Source organism: Cajanus cajan, chromosome 5 (genome assembly GCF_000230855.2).
Source record: "Cajanus cajan strain Asha chromosome 5, NIPB_CcT2T_4, whole genome shotgun sequence".
Taxonomy (NCBI): Eukaryota; Viridiplantae; Streptophyta; class Magnoliopsida; order Fabales; family Fabaceae; genus Cajanus; species Cajanus cajan.
Window position 1 is genome coordinate 69,454,214 of NC_138521.1, and position 12,408 is coordinate 69,466,621.

The 12,408-nt window shown below is 32.1% G+C and overlaps 2 protein-coding genes across 2 annotated transcripts; one reads left to right on the plus strand and one right to left on the minus strand.

The window, feature by feature from the left end:
- Positions 1–1,413: 1,413 nt before the first annotated feature.
- Positions 1,414–5,843, plus strand: HCF107 (high chlorophyll fluorescent 107). Its single transcript, XM_020371577.3, has 8 exons — positions 1,414–2,054; positions 2,324–2,467; positions 3,333–3,638; positions 3,731–3,790; positions 3,965–4,210; positions 4,684–4,794; positions 4,886–5,062; positions 5,317–5,843. The coding sequence occupies exons 1-8, from the start codon at positions 1,545–1,547 to the stop codon at positions 5,689–5,691; spliced, it is 1,929 nt and encodes a 642-aa protein (XP_020227166.1). The 5' UTR covers positions 1,414–1,544; the 3' UTR covers positions 5,692–5,843.
- Positions 5,844–8,882: 3,039 nt separating this feature from the next.
- On the minus strand, positions 8,883–11,573 carry LOC109807374 (putative N-acetyltransferase HLS1-like). The gene is made up of 3 exons (XM_020369892.3): positions 11,274–11,573; positions 10,854–10,984; positions 8,883–10,642 (listed from the first exon to the last, which is right to left on the minus strand). Exons 1-3 carry the CDS (start codon positions 11,460–11,462, stop codon positions 9,772–9,774), a joined length of 1,191 nt encoding a protein of 396 aa, XP_020225481.1. The 5' UTR covers positions 11,463–11,573; the 3' UTR covers positions 8,883–9,771.
- Between the last annotated feature and the right edge of the window lie 835 nt (positions 11,574–12,408).

A 12,408-nucleotide genomic window follows, 5' to 3' on the forward strand; every position in this document is an offset into this window, starting at 1 on the left:
CCACATTTTCAAAAGTAGAAGACAAGCTAGAAAGATTCATTTGAAGTAGTAAATCTAAAATGAATAAAAAAAAGATTTTCCAACTTATGCTTTCATCTTCATAAGATCTATTTGTTTGTCAAATTCATAATCTTTTTGCTTTAGTACATAAGAATAAAAAAGATATGAAACTATAGGAGGCTTAGTTGAGCTAGTTAACGCCATAGTAGACCTAGACTTAGTTGTTCTATCTTGACATTAGTACTGTACTTCCTTGTTTAAGTGGTTAAGTTTGAGAAATCAAGTTATCGTATTGTGGATTGATATCTAATTTGTTGTTGATCTAGCAAGCCCAAAAAGATCGATGTGTTGTTGGTTCGATGGGATTTAACTACTTAAATTACTCACCCTGTATTATAGAAGATCTCTGAGTTGAAATGTGTGACAATGCATATAGATGATGGGTTGAATTGTGATGACATGTGTTGTTGTGTTGAATCAATGTTGAAATGTTGTTGAGATGTTGTGTATTGTTCATGTGTTGGTTGAATTGTGAAGAAATGAGTTGTTATGTCGATTAAAAGTTATGTCGTGTTGTGTGTTGTATATTGTGATGTTAAGTTGTAGAGTTGTTGAAGATGTGATGATGCTGTGATGACAGTATAATGTTTCTATATATATATATATATATATATGTGTGTGTGTGTGTGTTATTTTTCTTTACCTAACTTATCCTTACATATTTTTACGTAATATGGATTGGGATAATCATACATAGTATAAGAGTAAGATAATGATAGAGTTGTAGAATTGCTCATGAAGATTATTGGTAGTGCTTGGAGCTAAATTTTTGTTGACTACTTGATATGGTAAACTTTTGTGTAGATATTAATACAATTGTTTATAGTTGCTTCGCAAGCAACATGAGTTATATATTTATATTAACATTATACTTATTGTAATATATGTTTCTTGAGTTGTGTAAATGTATTATACAATAATAGTCATAACGGGTCCTTATATTCTAAAAGTAATTGTATAATTTATTGTTCAAGTATTATTTTCTTTGTTAATTTGTTTACACCATTCACCTTCAATTATAAAATTTCAAAATTAAACAATGTTTCATTCCATTTGAGATATTAATTTTGTCATTATTGCCAACATGTAGAATTTTTTTTTTTGGCCTATTTATTATTTTCCTCATTTATTAATCGTTTCTGATATATGTAAGTTCTTAAAATCACGACCCTGAGTAAAGTTGCCAATCATGGTTCCACACGTGTGACAAAAATCTGCTTTCCGGATGAAGACCTCAGCCACATAAGCCACGTAGTTACGTGGATAATTTAAGTCCACTGACACATAACTCATACAACTACTCAAATACCCTTCCACTTGAATCATTAAATTCACGAACCCATCAGCAAAACAAGGTTTCAAGTCCAACAGAGGGTTATAACAGTAATTATACTCACTCTCTTCTTCTGCTTCTTCATTTTACACACTTGCTCTGTACGTAAAAAAAGGAAAAGAGACGAAACAGTTTAGTCCCTTAACCAGAAATGAACGCTCTTCCTTCTTCTTCCTCTTCCACCTTCACTTTCTTCACTCAGTCCAAGAACCCCAACCATCTCTTCAAGCTCACACATAAAGTACCCATTCTACCCCTGCACTCTTCCCCGTGTTGCTCTCTCAGCGACTCGTTCTCCTCGTCGACCACGGTGCTGGACAAAAATGCCCTTTCATCGGAGAAGAGTTCCCGCAATGCAGTTCCGTCGGAAGACTCGAGCTCCGAGGAGGTCCTCGTGGTTCGCCGGCCGGTGACGGAATTTGCCGGCGAAGGCTCCGACGAGGAGGAAGAGGGGAAGGAGGCAGATGACGGCGATGACCAGAAGGGTTCGGCGATCGACGAGGGACTCGCGAGGTTTGCGAAGAAGATGCCGATGTTTGAACCGGAGAGGGTCGAATCCAAAGAGAAGCCCCTCGCGGTGAATTTGGACTTGACGTTGTACAAGGCGAAAGTTTTAGCTAGAAGCTTTCGGTATGAAGAAGCAGAAGCAATACTTCAAAAGGTGTGGTGTGGTGTGTTTTAGTTGCCTAGCATGTATTTTTTTTTTAATTTATTTTTTTTGTTTATCACGAATATCACAGTCAATACGCTAAAGACTAATCTTGCTTCCGGTGCTGGTTCGATAAGTTTTCAAACACAGCCTAACATGTGTTTATGTACACACCTTAGAGAAATGTTATTACTATAATTCTATTCTTGACTTGTTTTGTGGAAATTTGGGTGTGATTCTGATGGTGGGTTTTCTTGTCTTGTTTTGGATGGGAATGGAAGTGTATAAGCTATTGGTCGGAAGATGGTCGACCTTACGTGGTACTTGGAAAGATTTTGAGCAGGCAATCCAAAAGAGTCAAAGCCAGAGAGATATACGAGAAGGGTTGCCAGGCTACTCAGGGTGAAAATGCCTACATTTGGCAGGTTAGTTCGTGTACTGTTCAAATGTATTTTTTGCGTCTGGTGATCACGCTTCACACTCTCAAGCTGATTTATGGGTTTGCAGATTGGTCTCGTTCATTGATTACTAGTGAAACAACACTTACATGTATTTTCTCATGTGTTTTTGGTATTATTCGACCAAAATTAGAGTTTTATATTGATATTTCATAAATATTTTTTTTTCTTTACCAAGGAGTTCCTCACATTCGAACATGGGAACTAATGGCACCTACCAAGTAGGTGGACATCCTCTCCCAGGTTGAGTTTCCTACATTGCGAGAATTTCTATGGTACCCAGAGAAATCTAAGGGTTTTGGTACAATTGTTTCTTGGGTCAACAGTTCAATGAATTTGGGCACCCCAAGGGAAAGAGAGTTTTTAAATGACAATACCGAAAGACTTGCATAAGAATTCTCTTACATAAAAAGTCAGCATACATTACTATGGTAAAACATTAATTCCCGTTGAATAACAATGTAAAAAATCTATAAAACTGCATCTAAGTTTTTCCCTTACTAAAATACTTGAATCGTTACATCCTTCTCTATGTACAAGTCTTACCCTGTACAGAGCAGAGACTACTAGAGAGTAGAGAGTGCGTTAAAGGTTTAGAATTGAGGACATAGTTTATAGTGCTTGCAATTCTCCTAACATAATTCATGACATCTATGTGGCCCCGGCATGCATTTGGCCTTTGAGGCATGTACCGGACCTGACATAGGTAACTTTCAGCTGCTAAAAATAACATAGGAATGGGAGTGATTGTTTCCATTTTCCAATACTCTGAAATGTTGAACTTTTAATCTGCATTCTACTGAAGTTAACAAGTGCAAGTTCTCTTTGACAGTGCTGGGCTGTTCTTGAAATGCAAATGGGAAATATCAGGAGAGCAAGACAGTTGTTTGATGCTGCCACGGTTGCTGATAAGAGGCATGTTGCTGCTTGGCATGGATGGGCAGTTCTAGAATTAAAGCAGGGAAATATAAAGAAGGCAAGGGGTCTTCTTGCTAAAGGTCTCCAATATTGCGGACAGAATGAGTACATATACCAAACACTTGCACTGCTTGAAGCTAGAGCAAATAGATTTCAGCAGGCTCGATATTTATTCAATCAGGCCACTAAATGTAATCCTATTAGCTGTGCTAGTTGGCTTGTAAGTAATGATTATCCAAGGGATATTGTTTCTGAATTAAACTTTCATGCAATGCTTGTTATCTTATCAAATCATATTTATTCTTAAAATAGGGTTGGGCACAAATGGAGGTGGAACAGGGAAACTACCGTGCTGCTAGGAAATTGTTTGAGGTAATATTTAATATTACTAGCTATATCTTCTTTTAGTTGATCTGATTCCTTTGCTTGGTGGAACTTTGCAGATTATACACTCATTAAGAGTTAGGGCATATTTCTTTGCCATTTGCTTTTATTCAATTGTTGTCAACGCATGACTTATGTTTCTTTATTCTTTGTAATTTATAGAAAGCAGTACAGGCTAGTCCTAAAAATAGGTTTGCTTGGCATGTATGGGGTGTATTTGAAGCTAACATGGGCAACATTGACAAGGGAAGAAAACTTTTAAAGATAGGCCATACACTAAATCCGAGGGATGCTGTTCTACTTCAGTCTCTTGCTTTATTAGAATACCAACACACAACTGCAAACCTTGCTCGGGTTTTGTTCAGGAGAGCATCTGAATTGGATCCAAGGCACCAACCTGTTTGGTTTGTAAGAAATTTCTTCACTTGGATCTTATCTATCTTAGATATCATTACTCAAATTTTATTCCTTTTTATATGATCTGTTGTGGAGTAAGTTTGTCATGATGAGGAATTTGTGTCTTTCTACATTTTTACCTACATTATTCATGATGTAGTGATTTGCAGGAAGTAAGATATTTTAGAAACATTAAGATGGAACAAAATATGCCACTTTTGGTTTTTATAGATGATGCGTATTTATGATGGCATTCTCCTCACTGTACTCATCTGGTTCTGAATCCTGATTAATGTTTCGAAGAATATACTAATTGAACATGCAAGTTACTTTATCTTTTAGATTCAAAACACCATGTTGCGTAAATCATGATTTTTTGTTCATTGCATAATTTTGATTCCATATATGCATTTTATTTTTTTCATTTTGGTATGTAACTTCGTGGAAAAGAGAGTGTCTGACCAGAAAAAATTGGATACATGAAGGCTTGGGGTTGGATGGAATGGAAGGAAGGAAACTTGAATAAAGCTAGAGAATTATACCAAAAAACTTTATCAATTGATACAAACAGTGAAACTGCTGCCAGGTGTCTCCAGGTGACATGCATACATATGATAAATGTTGTGACAACTTAATCCTTTACGTAGCTTGAAGTTTAATTATTGTAACAACTTTTTTCTTATGCAGGCTTGGGGTGTTCTGGAGCAGAGGGTTGGCAATCTTTCAGCTGCTCGTAGATTATTTAAATCTTCTTTGAATATTAATTCTCAGAGTTACGTGACATGGATGACTTGGGCATCACTGGAGGAAGATCAAGGAAATTCTGTGCGTGCTGAAGAGATTCGTAACCTCTATTTCCAACAGGTAACAGTCCCAACTTGAGTGTTTATTGATGAGTTGAGATTTGTGAAAGAAGGTTATACATTAAAAGTGCAAAACAATTTTACACTTTTATCTAATCACAAATTATTATCTATAGGAAATTTGTTAACTTTACAATAATTATCTTAAAATTCATATCAACAACGACTTTTTATTGATTGATAGTTTAAAAATTTGTACATTGACCGTCCATAATTATTAAACCTTTATTTGAAATGATTTGTTGCATACTACAGCGCACTGAAGTTGTAGATGATGCTTCATGGGTTATGGGATTCTTAGATATTTTAGACCCAGCCATTGACACTTTAAAGAGACTCCTCAAGCTGAACCCAAATTCGTACAACATGCCACTGGATTCTTTGAGAAATCTTGCCGGAACAAATAAAAACAGAGCTGATTTTTCTAGTGACGAGGAGGAGGAGGAGGGTGATACAAATGATGAAAGTGACTTTGATGTGGATGCTTTCATTATGGAAAGGCTATCCTTAGATTCGTCCAATCTAGAAGTTCAGTTGGAAAAACCAAAATTTTCTTCCGTGAAGAGAAGTATTTCTCCTAGAAGGATATGGCGATCAAATACTAGATTAGCCAAAGTGACTATAATGTAGTTTAGGATGGGGCCTTGAGCTATATATTGGTGTATTGTAAAAAATGTTTTGAATAGTATGACCGTGGCATGAGAGGTATCTTGCCTTCTACTGAACACAGCATTGTAAGAAATATTTTTTAATGAAAAGAAAATATACCAAATGACTGACAACATTGCTTTTGCCTCAGAGGAAAAAGGTTACTCTTCCAAGGTCAGCAATTCACTTTTTAATTTATAAGTTATGATTATGATGCACTTTGAATGAAATCAACAGTGATTCCTTTTACTTAGACTTTAATTATAGACAATGTCACTTTAGAATAGTCTTATGATGTGTTTGGATGAAGAATTTTACAAATTCAAGGAATTTTAAATTTTTGGTATTTGAATTACTTTGATTTTAATTTCTATCATTCTTAAAATATTTTGTTTGAATAAGTCAATTCAAATTTATTAAATTTTAAATTTATGGGTTAAATATGATAATTTGATTCTACCATGATAAATTTGATTTTAAAAATATACTTATATGTTGAGATTCTTAAATTAAATTTTATAAAATTAAATATTAACTAATTTTTAAATATTTAATAATTTTAAAATTTAATATTAGATAATATTTAATAATTTTAAAAATATTTTTAAATATTCAGTAATTAAAAATATGAAGAGATATGAGATAAGATAAAATATATAAGTGAAATATGAAGAAAAAAAATATGAGGAATTTCAAATTCTTACTTTTTTGGGAGAATTTAAAATTCTATTATTTCAAGGAATTTTACAAATGCTTGAATTTCAAATTCTTTATAAATTTTCCATCTAAACAAGGTATTTCACCTCAAAAAATTTGAAATTCTTCAAATAAATGAATTACTCCATTTAAATTCTCCATCCAAACACACTATTAGAATGTGCATATGCTTTAGAATGTGTATCCATGAACGTAATGAAAAGTGAGAACTAACCAGTTCACTGCCAAAGAAAAATGGAGTATAAGGCAGTTCCAGAGTTACCGATTAACATTCGGTTCCCTATTCTGATGAAATTAAAAGCCACCTAGTACAAGATTCAGCAAGAAAAGAGGAAAAAAAAAATGTTAATGATATTGATGTGTTATTGTACAGTCAAGAAAACTTCTATCCTTTTTTTTTTCAGGCTTTCAATTGATTTGTGAAGTTTAAATTAACCCGCCAAAATAAAATCTCGAACCTTTACCGAGTAGGAAGCCTCGATTAAAATTTGCAGCTTAGTTTGATAGTGTTATTTTATTATAACATCAATAGAATAAGATAATAGTCTTATTATATCATATATACTGAAGAAATACAGTTTTATTTTAAGCAAAATAGGTTAAATATGAAAGTAAATACTACAAAGATTGGCGGAGAAATGCATTGCATATATAGAATAAAAAGACATACGCTGTTTTCATCAACTTGGGAATGTCAAAAAGGTATTGTAACATATTTGGAAAAGAGAAAAAAAGTCATATTATCTATATTTGATCAATTGAAGATATGAGTGATGAGGTCACAGCTAGTGCGAGAATACATAGCATGGTCACATAAACCTTTGGAAATTGATAATTGGTGAGAAAGTTTACAATACAAAAATCATGAAACATACATGTTATTTTATTGGAGAAAGATCTATATTTACTCTTTCCCTTGATTGCTCATGTGTATTTTTATTGGCCGATATTGAACACATGAAGAATTGGTCCCACAATATTATGCATGTTATACATAAATAATAATTAATATAATCCTAGTTCAAGATGACTTCTACCGTGGTTTAGTATATTTGCATGTTATAACAGGAGTCCATGATCCATTATTAGCCACCTGTTATAACGAGTTTCTTTTTATTAAAAATTAATTAATAACCTCTTTATCTTGAATATTCTTAATCAAATTAAACAAAAATACATTGAATATTCATACATAAAAAAACCCTGTGCTGTTCTCTCTGCTTATGATGCACTTGAATTCTGAATTCTGAAGCTCGAGTTTTAATTATTGTTTCATTTCTGTTATACAATTAATTTTATTAATTTACACTGTATTACGAGTAAACAAACAAATAAAGTACACAAAAAAGACACTGTATTATGTACTTTGTTTAACATCTAAATATTTTATTTGTAGTGTAGTTTATTTTAATTAGAGTTTCTTAAAATGTTAATATGATAAGATGTTAACTTCTGATTCAGGGTGCATTATAAGAGTTTATTTAAACTTATACCAGAAACATTTAAAATTTGCACATGTGGTTGAAAGAATTTATGAAAATACGTGTATAAATTACTTTTAATTTAATTCAATAAACCCTTTGGATATAACTTCTAAAACAATTTTTAGCTTATATCAAAATAATTTAAGTTTGTTTTTTTATTTGATTATAAATATAACTTATATACAAGTACTTCACTACAATAAAATGTGTTTTTAACAATATTTAGAAGTGTTGTAAAATTATGAACAAATGTTACTAATATACCTCTAGACATTTTATCAAATGTAATAAAAACCTATGTTACTAAATTTTTTAATAACATTTTTATATATTAATGATAATATTTTAAAAAAAAAATGTTACCAAAAGTAGTATTTTATAATATTTTAATAATATTGTCAAGTTTTTGTAAGCTAGATATATAAAATAATAGTTAATATTAATATACATTGCACCACTACTTATATATACTTTGACTCTTGTTTATAAGTCTTTTAAAACTTAAGATATCTTAAGTTTATTTATTTATTTATTATTATTAGAGAAGATATCCCAAGCTAGTTATCACATGTCAAAATTTTTTTATCTTAAGTTTTATTTTATAGTTATATATATTTTTTATGCGTCATCCTTTTACCAAGGCTTTAATTTTAGAAAATAATTAAATATTTATAAAAAATATTTTTTATATATCATTTTTTTATTTGAGACTTAATTTTGGAAAATAATTAGAAATAAAATTATTGAGATAAAAATGTTATTTTATTTATAATAACATTTTCTTTTAAAAAAATATTGTAATAATCTATTAATTTAATCTATAATAATATTTTAATAAATATAAATAAACAAATATTATTAAAGATGATAAATGTAGTAGTATTTATATTATCCTAGTGTATTAGTAAGTATATTTAATTAAGTTGTTTATCATCTTCTTGATTAAAAATAAAAACTATGCTTGAGTATACAACATATGTAAAGAATAATAATTATATACATACATCAGAAAAATTTTGTCTCTTTTAATTCTCATACTTATTTTTTCTTTTCTCATCAGTCATCTCACGATCACATTTATCAAAAAAAATTCCTTACTTAATTTTCCTTTTTTTCTTCTAATCTCTTTCTCTACCACTCAAATCGGCCACCCCAGAAGGATGAATGTCTATACTTTTCCTTATTCTTATGCAAATAGTTCTCTCAATGGATCTGACGCCTTGAACCACTACATTAGCATCTTTACAGCAAATTCCATGCCAGCTGGTTTGAATTAGTGTCTTTGCACCAAAATATTAGGTAAGCAAATCGCACCCTATATATGCCATACGTTATATATGTTAATTCGATATTAAAAGGTTGAATTTCAGCAATATTAATTAACTTACTTCAGGAAAACCGAAATAATTATACAATAATTAAAAGTAAAAAAACTGTTCTTTAATATAAACGGGAAACTGGGTGTTTGCTATAAGTTCAGCTATTAACCTTGTGAAGATAAAAGAGAGAAGGATTCTATTTGAAAATTTGTATCATAAATTCGAAGGAAAGCATGCATGTAGGTATTTCGATATTTTCTTTTTAAATTCAGTCAGTAATTAAATAACAAATAACTATTTATAAGTCCACATTTTGAGATATAAAAATGTTGCAGCGATGATTCGTCAATCTGGATTTGAGAAGGAAAAGACCGAAAAGTAAAACTAAAAAGGACATAAATTGATGTTAATCATAAACATGTAGTCCTTCAGCTAAGAGATAATTTAAAGTCAATGGTATACATAATTCTCAATATGCTGAGATCATGATGCTATAATAAGCCGCATAGATCAACAAAAGTAGCCGTGAAGTTTATATATACCTAAAAATCCCTAGGGTCAACAAAGACATTCCCGATTTGTCTCTTCATCAGCAGTTCATCATCCTTTTCGTCACTGTTGCTTGAAAGTCTTTTTGTGAACCAAATATCATCGATACACGACATAGAAGCTGTTTGAGGGACATGGTTTACAAGTGGATCCCCAAACCCTAACTCAGTTATAACCACTCTGCAGTCCCTCAAACTTTCTCCCAACCTTGATGTGAACCTCCATATGGATTCCATTAGCTCCCCAAGGTTCTCTCCCTCCCCATGGAGCCCATAGAGAAAAAGAAAACCAAAGGGTCTACAAAATGAGTCACTCACCGACATTCTCAGACAAGGGAAAATTTTGTCTCTTGCATGATTTAAAGTTGTGTGAAGAAACCTAAGTGGCTGAGACTTTTTAAGTTGAAGCTTATAAGCTTCACAAGTGTTCCATATGCTGAAGATGATCCACGAGCTTGTGATTTCATTGGTGATTAGGTCTTCATGACTCTCTACCTGCAAGTTGAGCCAGCCTTCATCTTTGTAATAACTTACCCAGGTTCCCAAGCTGAGGTTCTCCTTCAAAATAGCGTCCATGTCTAATGGATACAACTCTTTGGCCATCAGGGTTCTTCTGTATAAGGAAATTGCCTGGTCCATGTTTACCTTCTCAATTTTTATGTCCTTGGAAATATGCTTTGAAGGAAAACTAATTGGATGGAGAAATATGACAAGTGAGCTGAGGCTCACATATTTGCATTTGTTGGTAAACAGGTTTCTTGAGGCATCATTGTTCTTTTCGGTGGCTAGGCATGCGTATTCAGCCCCATTTCTTAGCATCCATTCTTCAACTGAGGTGACAAGTTTTAGTCCAACCCCCTTTCTCCTGCATAGATTAGTAAATGTTCAATGGTATCATTATATATAACACTGACTATATTGCAATCTGAATCAAGTTCAAGATTTACATCCCGTTAAATTAAAGAAATCAATTTTTTTATGCATAGAAATTACAATAAAAATGATAACAAGATTCGATCGAACCTTCTATATATATACTATTTTAACCTCATTATTTGTGTACATTATAGTATTACCTGTGTGTAGGAGAGACCCTAAGGCCTAGTATGCAACCTATCTTCAGCAATGATTCAGAAGGAGTTCTCATACTCTTAATGCACCCTCTAACCACACCGACAAGCTCCCTGCTTTCAAGCAGCTCAGCCACCTGTATATAGTAGGCCATTATAATTAAAGCAGATGATTAGGTACAGTCAACTACATATTATTAATTTCTAATGTGGTATATACGTCTTGGAAATAGACAATAAAGCTTCCATATATATGCTCAAGAGAAGTAGAATGGAAGTACGGACAATGGAGTATATATATGTAGAAGCTTTGTTGGATAGAATACATGTTTATAATTAGCTTCAGCCCTATAGTTAATTTCCAAGTGTGGATTTGAAAAGATAATCATGTAAAGGAAAAAGAAAAGGTATATATTAGCTACATACCAACATAACATGAAGGGGATAGAACCTAATCCTAGATAAAGGGTCACCCACAATGTTGGTGAAAATGGAGACCCCTTTTTTAGTCCCAATCTCACAGTTTCTCTCAAGCTTCCCCACCACCTTAACATCTTTATCTTCATCAAACTCTCTTATAAGAAGCTTACTCTCTATACTGAAAGTGTCAACCATTTCTTCTCCCTTAGCTAAAAGAAGCAAGTGATGTACTAGTGTGAACTGGGAAAGGAAAGATTTATGAGATTGGATCTTTCTTGATTGGATTCATTCCCAACCATATATCCAATTCATGTGGCATCGATCCTTATATATATATATATATATATATATATATATATATATATCACAATGTCCTATGATCTTGTATCATCTCTGTCAAAATATTCCGTTAATAACTATTTTAGCACAACACGCAACTTGATGTGTCCGTTGAAAATAGCATAACCCGTTGTCATTAGGACAATTTACAAGTACACTATCTACACGGGTTGCACGACAAAACTGAAACAGTAGCCTTTCAAAATGATCCGGTGAATCTATATAAAGATTTTCACAACTTCGTTCAAGCTTTTTCACTTAAAAAATGTGTACGTAGCTAATGAAAAAGACATACCAATGTCGTTTGCGATAAACCTAAGAAATCATTTGTTATGTGTCCAGAATCATCCAAGTCCTTCCACATAAAACTCCACGAACTTAATTGCTATTCAAAATATAAAGTGTTGATTATAATGGTAATGCTGATCATGGTGTGGCCAGATAGTGGTGAGTTGTCACAGATACGTAGGGGGGGCCGGGATTTGGGGGTACATGCTTCTTGATCATTTTTTTCAACGGGTCTCGATCCTTACTGATACAAATAACCAGATAAACAATCAGGTGTGATAATTTTTTTCTTCTTATTTATATATATACAACGATAAATCTAGAAACTTTAGATAATAAAGACAATATTTATTTAGATATTTATTATATTAAAAATTTCATATAATATTTTTAAAAATATAAATATATATTATAATTATTTCTTTTTTATTTTTATAAATTTTTATATTTATGGCTATGATTAGAACTAGGTTAAACAAGATTATCTGTAATTTAATAGGTTTTTAACCTTCAT